Consider the following 21828-nt stretch of genomic DNA (forward strand, 5'->3'; position numbering starts at 1 on the left):
TACAACTAATGCATATAAAATCACGTTCTGTCGAGGTTAATAACACTTCTCATTTTAAACAATCTTACGGCAAACAATTCGAAACGCTGCCAGATGAAAGAGAATAAACGAATATATGACCCAATACATTTGAGATAAATAAATATAACGTGCTATATTGAAATAGGTTGCATCACTTTCTCTGGAACGGTGCAACACATAAGTATTTGAGGCGGTGTCTTGTAGATGATCCCTGCGCTACTGTATGTCTCTGAGCCGCGAGACTCCGGCGTTCACCATTGAGTCCGCGCGCCGAGTGTGGCAACTTTAAAGCGAGCCGCTCCTTCTCTGACGCTGCCCGTTTCAGCAGCGAGGCGTTTAGTACTTTGGCCGTTTCTTTAAAAATAACATTGCGGATATTCATCCCTTTAAAGACTCGCAGTTTTTTTGCCTTGCGAAAAACAGCTTTATTTGTGAAAAACAAAGTTAAGGCGTTCAGCCCGAAAAACAGAAGCTCTCGCCAGCCGGCGGCTATTTGTTTTTGCTTATTATGAATACATGCTTTTATAAAACAGCAAAGAGGTGAACCGAGGAACTACTTTTTGCGTTTTTGTTTGTTTCTTCTAATACTTAAGGAAAGTTTTTTTCAGTATCTTAAGACCCGCGCATCCCTTTTCCTGCTGTTTGAAGATGCGGTGATGTAACTATAGCGGAATGGATTAAAAACGCGCATCCCAGGATTTGGTAGAAGTGTGAGAGTTTGTCTCTTGTTGCTGGCTGTGTTTCTAAGTAAAAGAGGCAATCGAGTTAAAGATGGACGAAGGGCAGCTGGAAAACGGGGTTCAGACCACCAAAGATTGCGATCGGCAGCTCCGTTTGAGACTTTGCGTTTTAAATGAGATCCTGAACACGGAGAGGGATTACGTGGGAACATTGCTCTTCATCCAGTCGGTAAGTGTTTGCTGATATGTATGCATAGCACATTGTAAAATATAACCCAACACTATTTCTGTCAAAGGCTAGCTATGCATTTTTTAATCTTCAGGCAAGATAATTAAAATATCGTATTGTTGTCAGTATAGTATACGCAGTCACGTTCCTGCTTGGCAAACGTATGTACAATGAATGTGCAATACTTGTGATCGACAGTGCAGTTATGTTGTGCATAATTAAATATGTTTAATCTGTCTCCATAAATAAAACGCCAACAGTCTTTATACTTTCCATGGGTGTCCCAATGGCCTCACATGGAAATGCAAGTTTCTCACCCATATGCATAAACGAAGTCAAGGGACCTGATGCACTAACCATGTGTACGAACAAGCAAAGTTTAATTTTTGTCTCGTCAAAATTATTATAGGCCTATCTGATATTTTCTTCCTAAAGCATGTGTGTGATCAAGTATATTAATGCTTTCCTGAACACGCCGAGGTGCCTTACTTTCATTGATGGGGAATTTGATTGCTTTGCTCAGACTAAACTTCCTAGTTTGCTTATTAGTCGTGCTTGTATGAAATGCCGAACTGCGATTTGTAGCCTTGTTTGTGTTTTATCTTGATACGGACCACTGAGTAAATCGTCCGCCCGCAAGGCGGAGGGCAGGAACTCTATCGATCCAGAGTTATCTCCACCGCTTAAGTTGTTACGTATTAGCCATTTGCTTTATTACCTGTCTCCGTCTCGTTCCCCCTGTATTGTCTGTGATAATGTTAAGTATAGTTATGGACGTTCGTGCCACGGCCCATAGGGAGGCCATATGATCCTTTGACGGGGGATTATGTAAATGAATTCGCGACGTATTCACTGATTGTCTTTTGATGTTGCGTGTCTGTTCACACGAAAGGGGAATCCTTTTAAAGTGTCTCATTACCTTACAGTGTGATCGTGGGGCAGATTAAAACTTTCCAGGTTGTTTTTTCCCCATTAGAGAAACTGGCTACTAGGGGCACAAGTGAGTGTAAACAAAGAGCCACGCTTGTGGCTTCTGATCTTGCTGCCTTTTACTGTGCATGATCAGTCTAGGACGTGACCGGTGCGTGTAGTGTAGAAGACGGGTAATTCACCTCCAGTAAAAAAAAAAAGAAAAAAGAAAAAAATCTACAACTATGTGGGATTGGGGAGGTTGTCACACTCAGAAGATCATGAAAGAGTTGAGGAAACAGAAAGTGGTTATTGAACAGAAGTGAGGTTTGTTTGTTTGTATAAAACATAAAAAAATCACCAAAAAATTCCAGTCTGTTGTCACAGCCTATAAACAGATCTCTGAGAGGTGTATTTGAATCAAGTCCTTCGCAGAGTGAATATCAAGATGTGTAATGAATTCTCTGTATCACGGAAAAAAACCTCAGCCATCAAAGAAATTAGTCAGATTCATATCAGGACCGGCTTTCGGTCTTTAAATACCCAACCACGCAGAGCTGGAAGGCGTCTCAAAACGAGCTACGCCGGCACCTTGCCTGCAGACCAAACTTTCCTGAGCAGATGTTGGAAATGCATTGTGTGGATGGTCCTGAACACCAGAGTTCTAGGTTCTGGTCTTGCTGGGCCAAGGGGGTCCAGATAGGCAGGGAATCTGTGGACTGGGTTGTTGATGCGAGTGATGTGTCAGGCACTGTGGCTCCTCTCCCGTGGCATTATGTGGAATCCCTTGATTTAATCCACATTCTCTACATGGGATCATGAGGTTGGGGTGTGTGTGTGTGTGTGTGTGTGTGTGTGTGTGCGTGTGTGTGTGTGTGTGTGTGTGTGTGTGTGGGTGTGGGAGAGGGAGAGACGGAGGGTGAGGCTGCTCTGATCACGCCAGTTATTCTGCGTAGGTCACATTGGCTGAGAGAGAATAAGAAACAGACTCTTATTGTTTGACTTTGTTTGCCCTTTTTCTATTTTAAGCATTACGATGCCGCAATCTGCAGTAATATATTTTATAAACTACGTTCTACTCAATACCCTTTGTATCTGGGATGAATTTATTTCCTTGTCTTGATTGCAGCATTTCCTAGTAGTTTATTATTTAGCTGTGCATTTTATTTATCTCTATCTATTTTTATTTGTTTCTTTGTTTATATTCAGCCGAGCATGTGCTGCTGTGTCTGTGTGACATCTCAAATACTACATTCATAAAATTGGTGAGGTGGCTTTCTCCTCCACGTGGCTTTAAGTAGTGCATGCTTTATCATTAAAGGCCTCATTTGGCACAGATAAGGCGTCTGGCCCCAAGCTGGAGGGGAGGCCATATGGTTTGGGTAAAGATAGCTGTGTCTGTCCTCACTTCACAGAGGGAGGGTTAGGGAGGAGGTGGTGGGGGGGAAATTGAATCAATCCTTGTTAAATGTGACATCTTTTCTTCATTAAGGAGCCATCCTGTTGTCTGGGTCACTGCTGTTGCTCGGCACGGCAGCTCATCCGCTTGCAGGGCAGGTACAGAAAAATCAGATTGATGGATTGTCCCTGTTTGTCTTCTATTGATTGCACTTGAGGGTCCTGCCTGTAAGAAATTTGAAACATTCAACACTTTGCTTCATTAGCTGCAAACATGCCAGGAAAATGGCAACGGGCTCCATGATGCTGGCTGTCATGTTCGCTTGCTGCGAGCATATGCCTGTTTGTAAAACACCTGAGTGGTTTTGTGTGTGTTTTGTTCTTGTAGCAAGAAGCCAAAAATGCATTCCAGTTTGGAGGGCATTGTGTGAGAGGAATGCCTTTTGCAAGCCTTTGTGGCGATAGGTGTGAATAATGACGCCAATGTGCTGTCGGTCAGCTAGGTGGGATTTATGGGGATGCAGAGATTCGGTAACCCTGCGGGAAAAAAGGGCAGGTGATTCCGCAATCCTGATAACAGCTTTAGTGTTCCAGGACAATCAATGTGGAAATTAATGTCACCTTAAAACTAATTTGTTCACGCTAATTTTTCCACTGATTTGCTGAGCGAATTGTGCTCTTTATCGGTGCTCCCCCATAGCGGGTCACTGTATGTTCTGAACATTCGTGTAACAGGCCTTAAAACATATCACCATGGAATGAACCTCCTGCCCACGTGGGGGGCTAACGAGATGCTGGAGAACTGGAAACATCTGAATATGTCCCTTGCACCCCCTGAAATGGCATAATTGCCACCTGTCGTTGATGAAGCTCTGCCACCGTGTCATTACCCTGTGAGTAACGAGCGAGTACTCCAGGTCTCCACTCTGATTTTCTTGGGTGGTGGTGGTTTCGAGCTACTTCTTTCACCGCAGTGAAATTATAGTTTCTTCCCATTTTTGGCCATGCACGTGACATCCCCATCATGTGACGTGTTGCTGTTTCTGCAAACATTATTGCAGGATGCTGTGTGTGGTCCCCCTCCATAAGATACTGAGTAGCAATGTGTCTTCAGACCCCATTTTCCATACCATGCTTGCTGATTGTCCTATCGTGAGCTGGCAGCTTCTCTGCCGCTACAGCTGTATGTGTGAAAGGCGTCTCATGTTCTCCTTGGCGCTGTGCATGGCTGGCTGAGCTTCTAGCTTCCATTTATTGCTGCCGCATCATCTGAAAAGCCCACATTCCCATTTTAGTGCCTTCATTGAATTATGGCTGCGCTACAGCCTTCCTTCTGTTACTTTAACCTCTTCGGGGATTTTTGCATCTGGAGGTCGAGTTTACCGCAGTTTGACCTCCAACTCTCTGGCTTAACAAACCGGGATGGTCATGAATACTTGGGTTAATTGGGGGGAACTGTTGGAAGTGCATCCTGTTCCACCTATCTGCAGGGAAAACAGGTGTATTCTTGTTTGGGTTGTGCTGAGGGAAGTGGCACATTGAGACCAATGTCTCAATCAGGAGATATTGGACTGAATGGTCAAGAACAGCCTAGTATAATGCTGGATTTTCTAACCCAGTTTTACTTACACAAATATTTGTGTCCAGATTAGTCTCTCTTGCAGGCATAAGTGTTATTTTGTTGTTCTTTCTGATATTTCCGGGATACATGAGCCTAAAACGATCATCTAAAGCTTCTAATAGTTTGTATAAATTGTCCCTACTGATGTGTACATATGGAAGACTGTCACTTGGTGGTTCAGGAAACGGGTCAGTTTTTGTGTGAATTTAGCGCCACAGTGCATGGGCGGAACGCCTGTTCGCGTGTTCGGCACAATGGGAGATGAGAGGCAGGGCACACGGTCAGCAGTCTGTTTTTCTTGAGCTTCCTGGTGTCAATGGCACATGGTGCTGAGGTTGGATGTACAATGGTATGGAGAAGAGGCCAAGCAGTTCATCTTGCAGGACTTTGTGGCGTGTCACATGTGGGGTGGAACTCCATCTTGGATAGAGTGGCTTTTGTTGAAATGGAGATTCTCGTCATGACCTTAATTTGGCCCCAGTCATTTTCAGTGGAATTCTTCTTGGAAATGAGACAAACTCCCTCATCCTCTATATGGTTTGCAGTGTTTTGACTTTGCTGATGAAAATATGGCATTTGAGGAGATGTGGTAGAAATAATGACAGAGAATAATTTAAAAGTATTACTGGTTTTGCAACATTATGCTTTTTAAATTAAAATTGGAATGTAACTCCAAAAAGTCTCTAACTGATATATGTAATTGCATTGAATTGAGGGGACCACTCATACTAGTATCAGGCTGACTATCAGATATTCTGTGTGTGTCCATCTCCTAACCCAGCATCCATGACTTTTGATAAAATGATTTTGATGCCCTGCACCATCATGTGTTGACGAAGATGCCTAGTAAAGCAATATATATTTTTGTAAAGGAAGTTCACTATATTTGCTGTTTCGTTTTCGTATTAGGATCGAGAATGAATGAAATGTAATGTCACTTTTATATGTTTAAGGGAACGCTCGAGCAGGATGATTGTGAAACTGTCGATGTCTGCAAGCCAGCTGGTGCATGTGGAACGGGAAGTGTAGATCGCAGCCTGTTGTCCTAAAGGGCCCTTTCTACACCGATGCCTCCATATCTGTCATTGTGAGCCTGTCAGTGCTTGACATGCCACATGGTTTCATCATCCATGACTGGATGTTGATTCGTCTGCCCGTCTTGATGTATGTCAGAGAGGCTGTTGATTAGCTGCGATGGAGTTTGAATGAAGTAGCAGCAGAGGTTTAGGGTCCTCTGTTCAATCAGGGCTTCTCCCATCAGCCATTGCAGTCGGGGGATCCTGCAATGACTCTTGGGAGGAAAAAAGGTTTAGGAATCCACATATGGCTGCATTGGAGGTTATCATTTCTCATTGTTTGAGATTACGTTCGGGTTTTGTTTATCTTCTAAATGGATATTCCCTTGCCTAATCTCTACACCTTTCCTGTGTAACTGTTAAAATTCGACTGTATTTGAAGCCTTTGATGAGCTGTGGACATGCCTCACATAACTGCCTGGAAATCAGTCTTTTGAATATTGTAATTGTCTCTTTGGCACGGTAATGTGAATTCTATTGATTGACAACCTGACAGAGATGATTATTGGAGCCGAAGTTGTTTTTTCATGTAGAAAAGGGTCATTGAGAAATCCCCTTATTCCCACAACTTTCATCCCAACCATGAGAGACTTAACAATATCAGATGTTCTGTGGGGTCCTTCCAGTTGACCTGTGCTGTGGCAAGATGACTTTATTTTAAGCATGGGGTGGAGCCTCAAACTCAACACCCTGGGTTGAAAACTGCTTTTTAAATAATAATAATATTATCCATCCATCCATTTTCCAACCCGCTTATCCTTCTGGGTCGCTGGGGTTCCAGAGCCTATCCCCGAAGCTACGGGCACGAGGCAGGGAACAACCCAGGACGGGGGGCCAGCCCATCGCAGGGCACACTCACACACCATTCACTCACACATGCACACCTATGGGCAATTTTAGTAACTCCAATCAGCCTCAGCATGTCTTTGGCCTATGGGGGGAAACCGGAGTACCCGGAGGAAATATTATTATTATTATTATTATTATTTAGTTCCAGCTAATCTCTGTATGAGTCAGCCTGATGACTTTAACAAAATTGTTTTTTGTTTGTTTATTTTAAAACCTGGCTCTTCCCTGCTCTGCTCAAAAGCAGTGTGGAGTATTTGTGTGGTTTTCTGGATAAATATCTTATGGGGGAAATGGTTGGTGGATTCATGGAGGGTGTGTAACGAAGTCTTGGGTGAAGGCTCAGAGTGTCACGTAAACTGAAGTTAAGACGCATCTCCGAGCAGCGGGAAACATCTGGCATATGGTGACTCGTTGTTCATGGGTGCGTGTTGTGGGGTGAAGTTGATTGTTATGCGGGAACGCAGATGCACAAAAAGCAGGCTTTACCCCATAGGCTGTGTTTAAGCTGGGACAGGGCGCGGTGCACCGAGTGACCCAGCCAAGGTGGGGTGGATGACAGGAATGGGATGTGGCAGGTCACTGTGGGACCACTGGGAAAGTACCAGTAAGTAGCTGCAATGAATATTTGCAGTAATTGTTTCTTTTTATAGACATGGGTTTCTTGCATGTGTAATTAGTGAGAGGCTGTCGCTACTTTCAGTTGATAGACCAACATGGCCAATCAGGCAGATTGAAGAAGGACTGACAGACATCCTAACTGGGTCCTTTGAAGTGCTTCAATGTTTCCCATCACCAAATCTGACATATAAATGCTCTGTCTTTTTAGTAGGTGACTGACTGCAAGGCTTCCCCGGTCCCTTGTGGTGCTGTGGTTTTTTCGGTGGCATTAGAGGTCAGAACTTTTGCTGGTCCTCTAGGTAAACGGCTACGATTTCAGGCATGAAACAGACCCGACACAAAAGTACAAGTTAGTCTAGGGAGAATCCATATGGAGTCAATTGAATGTAGCTTCCTTATGAAAACATGACTCCAATGCAGGCAGTTGGATTGGTGTAATTTATTGCCTGTTAAAAAAAATTAAATAAAATTACATCAGCCAACGCCACAGACATAGTAAAGAGCTCGGAAGGGTTCATAGTTCAAGATATATAGTACTGAGAAACAACCAGTGTGGTCTTTACTGCCAAACTAGGAGTACTGACCCAGTGTTTCTGGGGTCAGTGTTTTCTTTTTAGTATTTACTGAAAATGTGGCCATCATGTTGGTCAGTGGAAGTGGGGATTGAACTTTGGTGTCCAGCTGTGGCCTCCAACTACGGTCACCATCCTGCAACACTCACTGTCTTCCAGAGGCAGCAGGCAGCGTTAAAGCCATGTCTCTCCCTGCTCCGCCATGCCATGGGAGCTGGACGGGGGCGGGGGAGCAAAATTCTCACAGAGGATTATGAACGCCCCGCTGGTTGAACGCCGTTGTCTAACATCTTATTCGATGATCTGGAAAAGGACATCTGTGTTTTAACGTGAATCTCACGTAGTTGTGTCTGATGCAAAGAGCTTTTCAGTGGGTTTTGGTTGTTGGCTTATTTTATGATATAATATATCGAGAAGATTAACTGCAGAGAAACCAGCTTATGTTAGTCTAAAATCACTGCTTTTATTCTTCCATATATAGAGATGAGAAACAGTTCTACTTCCTGAAATGTATACTTATGCATTTTTACACATCCTGAGCAGAATGTAATTGAATATTTTTATCCTAGATTTACAGGTTACATGAGGTTGTTCTCTCTTTGTTTTTAAATACGTTTATCGCTATCTGTAATTTCTGCATGGATGAATTCATTGTCATATAGTGGCCATGATAATAATGTTCCATAATTTTATCTCCAGAAAACTTTGATGCATTGTGGTTGTTGGCGATTAACTTGGCCTGTTTCATGATAAACATCCATGGATTTATTGTCCCCATAATTGAAAGGCTAATCTGTGCCACTGAAAGCCAAAGCTGTATTTGATTTCTTTTCGGTGGAGCTGTAGATTAACCCTTCTATAAATCCTCGGTTTAATGACAGAGCTGATCTTCTCTTTTGTCAGGATCCATGATATGTCTGTATGGTTTTAGTGTTCTGAAGATGACATCTTCTGTATATTCTCAAAATCTCTAAGAATATATGTTAGCCTATGCCCAACTTCATAAAAAATATAGCTTCTTTTTTTTAAAAGAAATCTGCCACTGAGAAACACAGGATTGTGGTCTACTTGGAGCCTTGTACCATGGATGTTGATTTCGACTTAGGATTTTTTCTCAACTCGAGAGCAGTGCCTGCCTGGGTGTGTTTGATGCTGCACACTTAGATCTCTGATTATGTTGAATTACTTGCCGGCACAGGACGTACATTGCAATGATAGGAATTCTTTTTAGTGTTTGCGTTTAGATGTGGCAGAAGGTGAGGGATGGTGAGACGATGACTGAACCTTTTTTTGCACCTTTGAAAGATGTGATGGTGCAGAAGTGAAGCGATTGTACCCTACCGCTGGATGGGGTCTGACTGAAGCATTTGTACTCCTACTATATCGCTGCCAGTGGTCCGTGACTGTTCACGTCAAACACCACAAACATCCTTGACTTCACGTGAATTTGAACCAAAGCAAATCTCTGTCATTCCATCTCCCTTTGTATCCGTCACGTCCTACTGATGAGGAGAAGCTTGTCCACGATCCTTGATGATATCCGGCACAGCCTTTACCCGCCGAGGGTGCAGGTCTTGATGCCAGGACACCCAATTGGGATGGAAGTATACAGGGGTGTCTTGGCCATTTGGCGTCCGTGTGCCGGTTTGATCAGCCGGATCCCACAGTGTATACCGGGTCGACACTGAGCGCGGTCACCAGTTGCCTGCCAGGGAGCCAGGCCCCCGAAGCCTCACATTCCTGCAGATCGTTTTATTCCCCAATGACAGATTCGCTCATACCTGCCAGGCGGGTTTTAAGATCACTGAGGAGATGTTATCCGGAGAGCCACGTGCCAGCCTCAGTCACGGCGATGTGGGCTCCACTGGGCACCTTGAGGCTCACGTCATGCACATGTTTGCGTTTGTGTTTTGGGGCTGGGTGGGGGGATTGGGGGCTTGGGGGCAGGGGTACGTAATTATGTGGGGAAAAGTAAGAGGAAACCTCGTTTTAAAAGGAGTCACTTGTAAAAGTGCTAAATATATATAAACAAGGCTGCAATTATGCATTAAATGATTACAAAGTCAGTCTTGTAAAGTGCTGAGCACTTAACCAATGGGAGACTGAATGAACCCCACCCCAATAGAAGCTGGGAGTGCCGTTTTACTACATCATTCCAGCCCAGCCCATGAAAATGTTTAAACTTGCCTGCAATGGAACGAAAAAAAAGATAAACAAAAGCGAAAGAGATGCCACAGTTTGTAAACCAGAAGGTGAAACGAGAGCCCCAGACAATAGCTCCTTGCATCGCGATGTTTGGAGGCCCTCGTCGTACTTTCATTCTATTATGATTCCGCATGGTGTTTGGTATCTGCTGTGAGATGCAGCTCCTGAAATTTCCGCATTCCGCACTTAGGCGTGAGGTGAATTTTATTGGGAAGCTGATTGTGCCCTTCCCAGCACCTCCCCAAGTGTCCCAGCACCGTGGGTAGAGTTTGGGCCTCGTTGTGTCCCTCTCAGTAGGCAACGTGCTCCCCTCCCTGGCAGAGGCGCAGATCCCTCATCCTCCCGGCGCCCCCACTCCCTGTCTGTCTGTTCCGGCCCGCGTGAGCTGCTCAGGCACCCATGAACCCACCAATCCGGAGAGGAAGTGGGCCGACATTGAAGGAGGACATTGTTATGTCCGGTTCTGTTAACTGGGGGAAAGAGCACTGGCGGGAGGATCGCCAGGGCCAGATAGGTTTTGCACTGTCCAATGAATAAATCCTCTGTCCCCCTTCCCTCCCCTTCCCCCGGGGCCGTGGCTGCCAGTCAGGGCTGGGGCTTGCGGGGCTCCTCTGCATTCACTCTCAGCGTAGTGCTGCTGGGCCTTTGTTCCGCTTCCCTACAGAGGAGGCCTCCCCATTCATCCTTGCACCACGGAGGCGACGGCTCCTCCGAAACCCTCGCCGGGCCACGCAAAAAGCCACCAGGGTCTGGCCCCGCGCTGTGGCTCTGCCTGTAGCGATCGGCCAGGCGATTTCCCAATTAGTGTCTACCGACGCATTTGCATTTCGCCGGAGCCGGCGGGAACGGACCAGAATGAAACGGAGTGGCTCTCGAGCATTAATAGCCCAGTCCGAGGTGCAGGTCATTGTAGCGGGTCCAGGCTGCAAAGGGGCCGTCTCAAGAAAAGTGCTGAATCATCAGAACCATTGAAAGGATCACGCAGGCCTGAATGGGGCAGGAGCTCCAATTAACTAGCTGCTTCTGCCAGCTGAATACCATAATCTAATTTATAATGAAGAAGAAGAAGAAGAAAAGTTGAAAAGAACGACAATTCTTTTGGGGTACAATGGGTGCAATAGTAATTTATATATATATTTTTTTTTTAACAATTTAATAAAAAGACTTCTATTGAAAAGCTGAATCATTCCTCGTGTTACCATGCCTGTTACTTTTGTGACCTGGGAGATAATGTGTTTTATGGATGGAGTTTACTGCACAGTAAGGTCAGATGAGACTTGCTTGAGTGAAATTAAGCCATTTTTTGTGTTGGAAGTGATGAGGTTTTGTGATCCCACCAAGGGCAGGAATGTTTGTTTGGCCCTTTAATGTTTGTCTGCTGTTGTCTGTGCTAAATGCATAATGTAGATGAGGTATTATCACAGATGACTCTAATAAAACCACAGCTTTAGCGTGCATCCAGGCTGTCATTTCAGCCTTTGCCCAGTTGTTTTTGCACCTTGTGTTTCCGAAATGCGTTATAGTCAGGGCTTCAGTGGTGTGAATGAAATGGAAAGGGGCAGCATTTGCTGCCATTTTGACCTTGTGGGTCAAGATGTACTCCTGATAAATTTCAGCTTTTTGTGTTGTGTGAAGGACCTTCGGGGGTAGGGGGGGGGACAGCCATCATTAATATTCATGACCCCCTAACACTGGCTTGGAGGAAAAGAAAAAAGATGAGATGAAGCCCCGGAGAAAATTGAACTCTGAAGTCATGGGGTTCGAAGGACGGCGAAATGACATCGGACCTGCTGGTACCTATGGTTCCTTTGCTTTCCCATGCACCTCATTTACAGTCTTTTAACTGTTGAGTTATCTCATTATTGCTTTCTATGTGTTAAGTTTTTACATTCTCAAGTTCTCGTTTGTTTGGTTGTTTAATGATTATTAACCGTTTTACATGGCCTTCCTTTTGCTGTGAATACAGCACTAGCTGCCTGCATGGTGTGTGAACTCAATTAACCAACTGTCCGATGCCCTCCCCTATTCCCTGACACTGTGCTATGAAGTTCATATGATATATGCAAAAGATATAATGCAAAAACCTGCATTGTCAGTTTTCTGATTGGCCCGCTGATGTACTCATGCACCCAGCTACACTACAGCCTGTTCTGGGGAGGGGGAGGCTGTCTGGCCTCTGTGCTGGAAAGCATTTCCCACGTCCAGAAGTATTAATGCTTCTGCTTATTTCTGCTGGCCAGTGTTTTAAATGAATTGAAAAATACGAGTGCTTAGGGCTTAAGTTTTGCAGAACTGATGGCTGCCAGCTTGAGCCCTACCATGCATAAAAGTTATTCAGTTGTGCATTTTAAGTTGGAATTTTTGTTTTTGATTTCCTTTTATTGATTTTTATTTAAGCACACAATTTTGGGAAGTAACAAAAACTGACTCAGGAGTAAAGCTTATAGGATCTTATAGGGTTATGTGAAAATCTTGCATGCTTCTTAAACTGGAAGGTGTGATATTTCATTCCGCCCTGACAAAAGAGGCTATTTCTGTCCCTGTCTGTGGCTCAGCACCGACGCCTCAGACAAAGGGGCCTTTGGAAGTGGCTGGACTGTGCCGATAACATTCACTCACGAAAACACGACTCTTTACCCCCCCCCCCTCCCCCCCAAAAACCCCTTGCACCCTACAAATTAAAATCTCCGACTTTTATGCGACCCAAGCCCTCAAACATCCGACCACTTCTGGTCATGTGAGCAGCGGGGGTGGGGGTGGGTTTGGCTCGTTAAATCCCACTGCTTCCTTCCTGTTTTGTTTGGAAGCTGCTCACATTGATGCATTTTTGCAGCTTGGTGGCTTAGTATAAAATTATAATCATACATATTTCTCTTTTCGATCATTCAAGCTGCTGTTTACACCACATAGACGAAAGCTGTGAATCACCTTGAAATGTGTGATTTGTGAATGATCCTTTTTACTGATGGCAAGAGCCACAAAACGACTGACCCAAACTGAATTCGGCCGGGCCGGATCATAGGATTAGGGGCAGCTCGAGTCCCCACAAAGCCCTCTGATAGAGAGCTAACCTCTCAGTGGCATAGCGTGTAAAGCCCCCTGTGAGGTGACTTCTGTTCTTCTACCAGTCTTGCTGTCACGCAAGCGCTGGCCACAGAAGCTTTAATATCAGCATCGTCTAGGCCACCCGATTTCTCGCATGGTGGCCTCTTCGCCTTCGTAACTCTGGCGAGCCCCTGCTTGCAGATGCACCTCAGAGTGAAATTTCCGTGTTTGCCCATCAGAATCTCGCAACCCCTGTGTCCTATCAGCCGTGTCCTCGGTCATGAGCTATTGAGGGAATGGGCTGCGAAAGTAGCTGCTACTGAAACGTATTCTTCTGTTCTCAGGAAGCTGAACACAAGTTCACAAGGCATAAATTAGCCCGTCTCTCATGTCTATTATTGATCACTGACATGAAAGGGGGTGCGTGCCTCACCTCGGACAGAGTGCGTGCCTCCCCCCAACACCCTATACTAGATGGGTGCATGCAGGTGGTCAAGCAATTGGATGCAGTTTAACTATGCAGAGCTTATTGTCATTTACAGCAGTGTTTGGGCTTATTAATGCAGTGTACCTAGCTAAACATATGATTTGGGATGTACTACCCGTTTGCTTGGCATATTCTTATACTTGTTCAGACTGACGTTTGTGTCGTCTTTCATGGCGTTCTTTCAGTGCTGCCGTCCGCAAAACCAAAGGTCTCTTCTTTCTCTGTGTGAAGTTAATTGGCATTTTCCTCCACAGCAGTTCAGCCCCTCTGGTAGTAAAGCTCGGCTTTAAAGGGCATGAGGAAGACCCTTAAAGTCAAGAGGCACCACGGTCGCAGCCAAAGCAATCAATCAGCAGTTTCGTCTTCCTGCCGAAATGGAGCTTGGAGTTGCGCTAATCGCATTAAGCGGCGATGCGTTTTCGCGGAGACGGACGGCAGAATGTCAGACCAGCAGGCTGCCCCACCTATCCCCCGACCCCCAGGCCAATAGAGGGAAACAAAAGAGATGACCCTTGCTAGAACATATGGTGGATCTGTGTCCCTGCACCTTGGTGCCCGGTCATCCTCGGTCCGCTGGCACTCAGCAGGCGCGGCCTGTCGTGGGCATCTGATCGCTTGGCCGGGCGGGCTTGCAGGGGACATGAACGGGGACACGAATGCCCACTCTGGGGGTGGGCCAGGCCATGTGTGACACCAGGGCTGTGTCTGCCTCCCTGTGTTTTGGGGGGGGGGGGGCACACGGGGACATGAACGGGGACACAAATGGCCACTCTGGGGGCGGGCCAGGCCATGTGTGACACAAGGGCTGTGTCTGCCTGCCCCTGTCTTGGTGGCAGTCTGTCACCTACAGACATGTGGCTTGTTGGAAGTGCAGTCAAGGAAAAATTTTAAGGTTGTTTTATCTGGGTAGTAAAAGTGTATTTGCTCAGAAAATAGGACAAATATATTTTAAACACCCCAGCATTCCATGTATTTATTTCACCACAAATGAAGCAATTTACTGAATTATTTAAATAAGTAAAAAAAGAAAAAAAAAAGGCGTTGTTTTGGACAGTTGCTGGTGTGATTTTAGGAGAGGTGTTGAAATGGCTAAGCTGAAACACTTTTGACCGACAGTTTTACAAACATGAAGATCATTTAAACATTGTTTTCTTTGATTGCCTAAGCCTTTTGCACTGTGCTGTATATATTTTATACTTTGCAGATGCTTGTCGAATCTCTGGGCCCAGGAATCACCTCCCGCATGTGTTTTGTTCCAGACTTCTTGAGATTTCTCATGTTTGTCCTCTTTGCTGCTTTTTGTCACTGGTTCAGAGTCAGATGACACCAACTCAGTTTTCACTTCTGATTGTGGAGTTTTAATGTAGGATCTGTGCTATTTTTTTCTGCGCTTTCTTTTAAATTCTGGGTTACATTGTGGGGTGTCTTTTTTTCCGAATAGAAAAGCACATCTTGAGACTTTTACAGAAGCATTTTTGTTCCGGTTTTAGAATTTGCTTAAGGCACGTCTACTGAGATGAGAGGAGCTTTTCGGAAGTCTCCGTCCTGTAAAGGGAACCTGGCAGGTTTTGTTTGACCTCAGTGCTGTGTTAACTATTTCACTTCCTTTTTTGTGACAGCTAACGTGCTGCCTTTCGGCAAACAAACAAACAAACTGAACCCAACTGAGTTCAGGCAGCTTCAAGAGTTTGTTGAACAAAGCAATTGACAGTGGAGTGTTTTGTTTACTTTTTTATTTTATGTTTGTATTATTTATTTTCATTCCTTTATTTAAAATGTGCTCTTTATTTGATCATTTATATTGGAGTTAAACACCTAGTTCCCTTTTGCTTCATATAATGGGCTTCAGACTTCCTGTGACTCAGTGCTGAGGAAGTGGTTATGGAAGATGAGTGAATGGATGGAAATGTCCTGTTGAATTTCAGCTTGTTGCCATTGGGAGGTCATCATCTCGAATTGGAAATGCAGAACGGGCCAGATGAAAGCGAAGGACAAAAGAGGCGTTTGGGCCATCTGGTTTAGCGGACGTGCCGTCCAATGAGGCAGTAGGGTGCAACCCCTGACTTCTACTTGTGCCAACATGTAACCTTGCGCGCCGTGGTCTACTTAAAACTGATGGCAAGGCGAGCCGATAACCTCTTTAACTCCTTTGCATTTAGGATGTTTGTATTGTGGTACTGCCTTCTGAATTGCTGCCCCCGATACTAGAAGTCTGTACTGTTTTCACACACAGGGCATTTTATCATTAACATCTCAGCTCCCTTCTTCCTCGAACTGGTGTGAGTGTGTCTATAGCCACAGTTAAATTCTACTTTTCTCAGAAAATATTATAATCAGTCTATATTTTTAACCTTCCCATGAAGTTAACACATACAGTACCTTCAGAGCATGCTGGTTCCCAGAATGAAGCCCGCTTTGGTTTAAAAACCGGACTGACCTTGCCGGAAGGCGCACAGTGGTATAGTTGTATGTCAGACACTGCAGCTACTGGGAACCGGACATGCAGAGCTTCTCGCGGTGGATCACTTCGTCTTTAAGTAAGAGGGGAAGTTCATTTCCTCAAGTGACCTAAAATTGTTGATTCACCCTGGACACGTGCAAAAATGTAAAAAAAAAAGAACTGATTGTTGAACAAATCAGAGGGATTAGAGATAATTATTGTAAAGTCACAGTGGCAGTATTCATATGGCTCCGTTTATCGCTTACACCTGTTTGTTGCTCATCCGCACTTTGGGCCTTCTTAGTGAGCCGTGTGAAATGAGTACTGAACGGAGATATGCAGCTAGGGGTTGTTGTCGGGTTAGCATGGGGACAGAATCATATCGCTGTGGGGGAGTATCCGGCACCTTCAGGCTGGCTCGCCGCAAATTAGCTTGGAGTGGCTTCAACATTGCCAGTTGGACCAGTCGCTGACTGGCGATAATGGTCCTGCATGTGAGACTGCAAAATATGTTTTGAGCAAACAAACACAGTATGTGAATATTACTTACTGCTAATTAATATTTATTTGTTTTATTATATGTAAATTATGGAGATGCTTTCCAAATGGTTTTTAGGTGAAATTTAATATATTTGCACAATCTGTCCCTGTACAAACAAACATTTCTGTGACACGTTTTCATTGAAGTGGGGGGGGGGGGAAACAATGTAATCTATGTGTTTTTGATGAAAATGTCCATCAGAATTCACCATGGTGTTGACCTTTCGTCAGATTGTTTTATGTTTTATTAAAATCAACTTAAAACAAATGTAATTTTTTCATGTTTAAGTCATAATCTGTGGTTTGTGGAAAACCAGTGAGAACACCATAGGACTTAAGAAACCCTACTGCATCAGCATCGTCATCATTAGTGACCGGACCAGCACTGTCCCCAGTCACTCTTTCCCAATCCTGTTGTGTAGCAACTGTTACCATGGCCACCCTGTTTTGAAACGTAGAAAAAACCCCAAATCGTTTTCAAGTGGAGTCGCCATATCTCACTTGACGTGTAAGAGTTACAGTGTCACAAATATCTGAATGTGGAACAATGTCTGTGGCTTTTTTTTTTCTTTTCATTTTAGCTCGCTCTGCAGTTTGTACTTTTAAATTAGTGCTGAATGAGAACAATTTCTCAAACTGGTTTCTGTGGTAAGGCCGCTAGAACTTACCCATGTGCGTTTGTTTTGCTTTAAAATTCATTCTTTTCCTGGTAGTCATTTATTTTTGATTTGGTTAATATTTTTATGCACCTTGCATACAGTGTTGTTTTGTGGTTTTCGGGAAGACTGCGGATCCCTGCTAAGATTCGGTTCTGTTTTCCACTATGCCTTGACGCACTCAGTTCATACAGGCTTTACTAATAAACCATAGTCTCGACCCTCTCGATGTCGGCCTGGTGCTCACACGTTAAGCCGCAAACAGGGCGTAAGGGGTCCACCTTCTTGGGGACCTCCAAGCAGGGTGACAATCAAGCCGTCTGTCAGAGAGGGCAGCCATTACTGCCGCCCACTGATTTGCTAGTTCTGGTGTGTCATGGAGGGAACTTACAAACCCGAAGGAGATCAGGGAGGAAGGAGCTCCTCAAGTGGCAGCAGGAGACGCCAGTCAAGGACTGAGGGGGAGAGGTGGTCTGCATTCCTAACGGCTCCATGATTTAGCTTGTTGGTTTTTAATGAAAGGCAGGGAATAGAGGCTTTGAGGATGGGAGGCAGTGTGGTGGTGGGGGTGGGGGGGGGGGGGGCTTTGACTAGCCAGTGGCTGTCCTGTCATTGTGGTCACTGGTGGGGAGTCATGCTATCCTCTCTGGCACTACTGCTGCATTGAATCTGAACCCAGCCCGTCTGCCCAGTAAGCAGTTTTGGATTTATAGGAATGATGTGGATAATACAATATTATTTTGGGAGAATGTCACATAAATGGAGCTTATATATGGAGGGACAAAACACAAGAGAGAGCTTTAATGGGTTCAGCTTAATTAGGTTTGTCAAATTCATACTATTTTGAGAAGTTTTTGTATTCAGAACCTGTCACTTGTGGCCATAATAATTTTTTTTGGTACTTCTTCAATGTGGCCGCAAACTTTCACTCCTTAGTTTTAGAATTTTTTTTCCATGGGATTTTGGCCATCTATTTAACTTCAACTTAACAGCGAGAAATGAGCCATGCATCCCGCTTGGTAGATTATCTTTCTCTTGATGCAAAATGTTTTTTTCCACTTAAATCCTGAAAGCAGAAACCTAAGCTGTTTTTTTGTGAGTAATGGGGAGTAGCTGAGTGGCTGTGTTTCATGCAGGGCTGTCCAAGGGGCTCCCCTCGGCTTTATTTCAGCTAATCCAAGCTGCAGGCCATTCAGAGGAGATTTTGCCTCCCTCTCTGCGGCCTCTGCAGTTCTTTGCCTGCTTTTCACACACAGTTAGGATGAGGTTTTGGCTGATATTATTTCTCACTTCCTACTTCCAGTGCCCGTTCAGTGCATGGGGGTGGTATGTGGCTCAGCAGGTCAGAATACTGTGTCCGTGATCAGAAGGTCATCAGTTCAGTTCCAGTGGTCGGCAGAGTAATGTCGTCACTGGGCCTTGAGTTAAGGTCCTTAACCCCTGGGTAAAACTGGGTAAAAGTGTCTGCTAAATAAGTAAAATCACAGTAAGATGAACGTTTTTGTATGAATGAGCAGAAAAGCAAGTGGTTGCCTACTGATGAATTTGAACACCATGTAGCTACAACATGCCATTAGAGCTGAAGTACACTTTGAGGGGCAACCAACCCAATAAAGTGTCACAGCTTCCAGTTTTGTCATTTTTGAAGGTTTTTGCCCCATCTCCCCCGCCCCCCCCCCCATTCCCCCCGTAACTTTTATTCAGTTCAGTTGTATTGCATGGAGATATCAGCCAATGTGCACTTTACCCTTAACCTCACCGCGGTCCCCCCTCCCCTTCACACCCCTGCTCATTTCTTTCTTCACTTCACTGACAACATCCAGATGCAGACACCTGACACACACACACACACACACACACACACACACACACACACCTCACCACCACCACTGACAGTAATGCAAAACATCTGCTGCAGAGTTCAAAAGCACCAATTGGAAAATCAACAATAAACACTAGGAAGCGGCTGGCTGGTCACTCCTAGACGAGTTTGTGAGAAATTTATGTTGATAAATACCCCAATAATTTTTACAACAAAATCACTTTGCAATACTTAGACATTTCCCAATACTTTGCTGTCCTAGATTATTATACAAAATACTTTATTTCTTTTTATGATATCCTGATCTCTGGTTCTTCCGACCAGATCACAGTTAAAGCTTGGGTCACTTCATTTGTCCACGCGTCCATTATTATTATTGTTGTTGTTATTATTATTTATTGTTCTCGTTATTGTCTGAGTTCTGAGACGGTGGTTGTATTGCGTTTCAGAGGCAGGCTAGTTAATTAGTGCAATAGACATTGAAATTTGAGGGGGGGAAATCATTACAAAAAGTCGTGATCTCAGCTCTAAGCAAAAAAAATCGTCATTCAAATTTTCTTCAGAATCCTGCGGCCCTATGTGAGTGTCAGCAGCGTGTGGCGATGGGGGGCAGCGTGTGGCTCTGTGGGCTAAGCCTGTGTGCTTGTAATCAGAAGGTTGTTGGTTCAAACCCAGCCTCAGCACATCTGCAGGTCCTTGAGCAAGGCCCTTAACCCCCAGCTCCCTGGGCGACACTACGGGTGGCTGCCCTTCACGCACAGCTTACTCTATAAAAAAGAGCAAGTTGATGGAGGTGTAAAGACAATTTCCCCAAGGGGATAAATAAAGTATTGGTTGTTGTTATTATTATTATTATTATTAATAATAATAATAATAATAATAATAATATTATTAGTAGTAGTAGTAGTAGTATAACATTTATACAACTCAGTCTGCGGGCTCATGTCTACGAGCGAATCACGGCCATCATATATTGGAGTACAGCCACACTCCTCATATGTTATTACTTAAATATAATATAGCCTATATATTATATAATTAACATATAATATAAAACATGTATGTATGTTTTTATGTCCTTGTTTTTCGTCCCATCTGAAGAGGGAATTTCTAAAACTCATCCAGGGATGTGTCATCTCAAAAACAGCAACAACAAAAATATAGGCTGATTGAGTTTTGGTCATTTGCTCTTGATATACACACAAAAAAAGACTATTCCTGAACATGATCGTTACAATAACAATTCTATTCTCGATACAGTACTATTACAGTACATACTGCCTTCTATGAAGCTAAGCTGGATTTATAGCACGCGGTTTGCCAACTTGAAGGCCATCCGTGAAAATGATCTGCAGCGAGTGTTAATGATCTTGGTTAATCGCTTTCAGTCACAAGGCTACTTGTGCCGGTGAAACCGGTTGCGATTGTGGCTGCGTGTGAAAAACTTAATAGATGGGGCTCCTTTTTTATCACTCTTTTTAAGGAGACTCTTCCTTTTCTTTTGAGCGTGAAATGTGAGCGCTGTAACCGAGCCGTGCGTCTCTTTTTCAGGCCTTTCTGCAGAGGATCCGGCAGACCCAAGACGAGCAGCAATGCCTCTCTCCGGAGAACGTCAGGGTGAGCGTCTCCCTTCGTGTTTTCCCTTTGGGGATTAGCTATGCATCTCCACGACACGCTCAAAAAAATTAAAATAAAAACGGCCAGTAGCTCGATGTACCGAACACAAAGGAAGAAGAAATAATGGCATCAGGTGTTAACAAAACACCTGAGCACTCAGTTGGGGCCTTTCTAACCCTACACTTGTTTTGGGCGGTGTACTCCCTCAAGCTTCTGCTGCTGGACTCCCAAGCACAAAAGGAACATAACGGCTAATCGTTAATTCCCAAGATCATTGTCCCTCCAGTTTAATAGAGTGTAACCCAACCTAAGAGCAGATGGAATGGAAGACTGTCCCCAAGCTTACAACCACGATGTTGATCCCTGGTCACCAACCCTGCCCCCCCCCCCCATGAAACGCAAGCGGTGTCGCCAAACTGAAATACGAGATCTCCCACGTTTGCACCACTTTCCACTACCGAGAGGTGCTGATTGGAGCACGTTAGCTTATTCTTTCCCCCCTGTACTTTCCCAACAATGTCAGTTTCTCGACACAAGTTATGCAACTTCTCTGTTTGCTTTGGACTTGGCTTCGCGTAGCATTCCCTCCAGATGTGTGTAGTTTTGTCCCCACACAGAGTCACAGAATCTCTAACCATACTATGACGCTGAGGCACTGGGCGAGCTGGTAACTCCGGTAGTGTAGCTGAAGTCCACCATTCTCATCTCCCAGTTACCCTTACACACCTTGATGGCTTTCCTGCTATCTTAAGAACATAAGAAATTTACAAACGAGAGGAGGCCATTCGGCCCATCAAGCTCGTTTGGGGAAACCAATCTTCTTGGGATTCAATAGAGCAAGAGCTGTTTTTTTTTTTTGTTTTTTTTTATTTAAATTTTTTTTTTATTTAAAAAGCTTCTTCATTTTTCATGGTTGGTTTGCGGCCTCCGCACAGGCTAACCCTCCATGTTTTTGTGCAGCCTCGCTGGTTGTTGTGTACATGTGTATGTATTTGTTTTCCTGCTGGTAGCATCCATATTAATGAGATGTCCGGGTGTTTACT

General features: G+C 44.4%; 1 protein-coding gene across 2 annotated transcripts in view; it reads left to right on the top strand.

Annotated features, from left to right (window-relative positions):
- Positions 1-271: 271 nt before the first annotated feature.
- The window catches only part of prex1 (phosphatidylinositol-3,4,5-trisphosphate-dependent Rac exchange factor 1), a 78346-nt gene continuing 56789 nt past the window's right edge, over positions 272-21828 (top strand). For both annotated transcript variants that reach the window (XM_023835258.2, XM_023835259.2), the window contains exons 1-2: positions 272-930; positions 20720-20785. In XM_023835258.2, coding sequence (XP_023691026.1) covers positions 793-930; positions 20720-20785 — 204 coding nt within the window. In that variant the 5' untranslated portion in view covers positions 272-792. The remainder of the gene's footprint in view (positions 931-20719; positions 20786-21828) is intronic.

This window comes from Paramormyrops kingsleyae, chromosome 6 (assembly GCF_048594095.1).
Source record: "Paramormyrops kingsleyae isolate MSU_618 chromosome 6, PKINGS_0.4, whole genome shotgun sequence".
NCBI lineage: Eukaryota > Metazoa > Chordata > Actinopteri > Osteoglossiformes > Mormyridae > Paramormyrops > Paramormyrops kingsleyae.